At 55.4% G+C, this 3,454-nt stretch overlaps 1 protein-coding gene across 1 annotated transcript; it reads right to left on the bottom strand.

Annotated features, from left to right (window-relative positions):
* Positions 1-175: 175 nt before the first annotated feature.
* Positions 176-2,199, bottom strand: DICSQDRAFT_175860 (uncharacterized protein; the record flags this gene model as incomplete). The annotated part of the gene is made up of 7 exons (XM_007371725.1): positions 176-751; positions 803-952; positions 1,006-1,190; positions 1,283-1,413; positions 1,460-1,585; positions 1,640-2,126; positions 2,193-2,199. The coding sequence occupies 7 exons, from the start codon at positions 2,197-2,199 to the stop codon at positions 176-178; spliced, it is 1,662 nt and encodes a 553-aa protein (XP_007371787.1).
* Between the last annotated feature and the right edge of the window lie 1,255 nt (positions 2,200-3,454).

The following is a 3,454-nucleotide window of genomic DNA, read 5'->3' as shown; positions in this document are numbered from 1 at the left end:
CTTATGAAACTGGTGGAGCAGCACGATCGAGAGGAGAGACTAGCACAGGGGACTTCGGGCGGCCAGGGCACATAGGGACACTCGGATGTGGGACCAAGTTCAAGATGTATTACAGCTGTGATACGTTATCGCATGTACATTACTGGTATCAGGTTTGCTATAGGGCCCCCTCCCCTCATTGGCCAGACAACGTGTTAGGGGTGGCGGTCTCCCTGAACTGGGCTTTACCGGACGCACATTGGCCCCCCATCTCAAAATCAGCCCAAGCGGCTTCATGGGTGAAGTAGACGATGAGATATCTATCCCCCTTCCCCCAGTCCTCCACCAGGTGAAGTAGATCCCTCCCACGAAAGAAAACGACATCGCCAGGGCGAATACGAACATGTAGGCCTAGTTGGGGGAATGTCAGGTAGGCCTGTTCGAACGTGCCAAAGTAAACAATGCACGCCCAGGCGAAGTGCGGGTCGCTGAGGTCGAAGTGAGCAGCCGACTTGCGATTGAAGATGACTTCGAGGTTCTCCCAAAATAGGTTACGGGTTGGACTCTCAAAAGCCTTCTGCTCAGGGGTGTCGTCGCACCCCAGGCGAACCTCCTTCAGACGTTTGAGTAGATTGTGCTGGACAGGATCTACCGTCTCGAGGAGTGCTGTACACAAAGATGCCAAAGCGGTTGTGTCTCTCCAAAACTGGAATGTGCCGCGATAGCTATTCACTGTCCGGTGCATGTGGAGGCCTGGCCCTCCCGGTCGGTGCTGGCAGGGAAAGTGAGAAAGCACCCCAGGTCCCAGCAGATGTGAACTCACCTTATGGCCTGTGGCGTGCCAATACTGGCATATGTGGGTCATGCCAACGATGCCACCCTTGGGGCAGAAGTCATGGTCTTCTCGCCCGCTCACCTTCTTGGTGGGGGGTGCAACCTTAGACAACTGCGTAGCTGCATTGGTAATGTGCTCCTTTGTTCCGTGGATATAAGTGAGTTATCCAGGAGGTAGCATTACTCACTCACCAGGGTGGTGGGTTTGACAGCACCTAGAAAATGAAAGACGAGGTCGTAACCGTCTCCGCTCACCGCGCGACAAGGTCCGTCCTCCCCGTCAAACGTATGGGTTATGGGTAGTTCTTCCTTTTTCCCCTCAGCAACCATCTTCGGGTTGTCTACGGCCTCTTGCAAAGAGAAATGGGCAAATGTTTCTGGCAAAAAGGCATCAGCAGGGTCAGTGTGCGCACACCCAGGGTGAACTCACGTGATCTTTCACTACTCAACACGCTCGATGCCAACTTACGGGCCTCTCTGACCCTTTTTGCGGCGATAGTATTGAGTCTGTGCTGGGGAGTGGCTCCTTTCCATGCCCAAGCCTTGCGAGTAGCAGGATCACCCCGTGGGGCAGGCGTCCCGGAGTGGAGACTCATCCACCTACACCCTGTTAGCGTCAGAAGAGTTACCACACTACAGTACTCACTCCTCCAGCTCATCCAAGTCCGTGAGGTCACTGCCATCGCTGAGTGCCTCAAGGTCGTCGTGGACGTCAGTGTCATGAGCGCGAGTGCTCCGTGCCCCATGCGCTGGTTCGTGGCTTGCAATCGCACTGCGTGGCATCAGCCTGAACGAAGCGCATGCACTGAGACATGAATGTACTCACCCGTCAAGCTCTTCCACATGTATGAGGATGGCGGTTTCACGCATTGTGGCCTCCTCAACGCCAACGCCGAAACCACCGGCATCTGCGGTCCTCCGGACGCGCTTGTGCATGACCAGGGTTGTTACCCTATCCACCTCGCCGGATCTGGTGTCATCTCCGTCCGACACCTCAACCAGGATGTGTTTGCCCGCCTTCCCAGTAAACGCAGTAACAGGCGGTGGAACGAGCTGGGGGGTAGCAGGTGCAACGGGCAGTTGGAAGGAGCTTACTTCTGCGCCATTGCGGATTGCGCCAACAGATGCTAAGCTCGAGGGGGGGAGGAGAGCCGCATGTAAAGGCGAGACGTTCACATGCGGTGCCAAAGTCGGTCCTCCTCGATGGCCATTCCGCCTGGCATGGGCCGCGTTCGTGGGGTTTTCCTCGTCCAACTGCCACAAGGCCAATGGTGTCACGGATTTCGCGGGCCGGGGCGGGAGTGCGCCGAATCCTGCAACAAGAGCTTTGCTCAGTACGAGCGACCTGTGTGGGCATGATAGGGACCTGCCTATTGAACCTACCATCTCACCACGAAGACCCAAACATCGACACGTCAACAGGTGAACCCCAACCTGGCTCCCGAATACCGGCCGACACTAGCCAAGCGCTTAGGGGCGGGACTGATGGGAGCCCGACCCTCTCATTGCGACGTGGGCGTCTGGCTGCCCTCATCCCCTCCTTGTCATTCTATTTCCTGTCTCCTGCACCCAATCCCCTGTTCTTCTTCCCCTTGGGTCAGCTTGCAGCACCAGAGGTATCAAGTGAAAGATGTTGATAGGTGAGTGGCGTTCAATTGAGCTAGTGTTCCTCCCATTACCTCGGACCCCAACCCCCTATTACTTCCGACATCTACCCCCCGCCTGGACATCTGAATGCAGAGTCAGGCGGGGCTAATCTCCCTATCCCTTCCGACCATTGCTTTCGACCTCTATCTCCCGCCTGGACATCTGAATGCAGAGTCAGGCGGGGCTCATCTCCCTTTCGCAATCGCGGGCATTTGTCTCTTATCCCCTTCTCAGTCCACCTCTGCCATTGTCTGATCCTCGGGGCATGGAGTACGAGGAGGTTTCTTCGTGAGGTTCATTAGACTGGTTACTCACAGCGCAAAAATAGGTTCAAGCCCTCAAGCCTTTTAAGGCATGGAAGAGCGACGATAAACGTGAGTGTCGTTGCGATAGTCAATGGAACCACACTCTAACTAGATGACTCCTTTCGGGCTCCCTAGCATAGGTCAGTGCGACCCGACGACTTCGAGTCCCGCGTCAATCTGACAGCCCATGACCATCTTCGCGCTGGTCATAGCATCCACACTGGAGATCGGGTGTCCACCCTCGACCCCATGGGCCCTGATAAGCTCTGCTCGGCAAAGCGAATGCAGACGTGAGGTCAGGACAGTACGTCGCCGCAACGTGAAGGTCCCTCCCAAAAACCAAGAAATCTGAGTGAGTCTCCCTTGAGGGCAGTCAATGTGATCACGCTAATGGATAATTGTCGCCCCATGCTGCGCAGTAACGTCTGAATTCAACTTGGACTACAAGATAGGCTCAACGACAGGGGAAGCTGGAGTCAACTGGTACAAGAACGTATGGGAGAGAGGTGCTGTAAACACGTCAGTGGACCCACTAGGTGAGTAGATGCCTACCTCAACTAATAGCAATGGAAGAACGTACCGATTTCATGCGATGTTTAGTCCTTGCGTGGCTTCTTGGGTGAAGAGCTGGAAGCGGCCTCTTGCGGAAGCCAATCAGAGACGAACGTCACGCTAGCAGATGAAGGAGC

This window comes from Dichomitus squalens (assembly GCF_000275845.1).
Source record: "Dichomitus squalens LYAD-421 SS1 unplaced genomic scaffold DICSQscaffold_216, whole genome shotgun sequence".
Taxonomy (NCBI): Eukaryota; Fungi; Basidiomycota; class Agaricomycetes; order Polyporales; family Polyporaceae; genus Dichomitus; species Dichomitus squalens.
The sequence above is the reverse complement of the archived record's forward strand: the minus strand, read 5'-3'. Positions and strand labels throughout refer to the sequence as shown.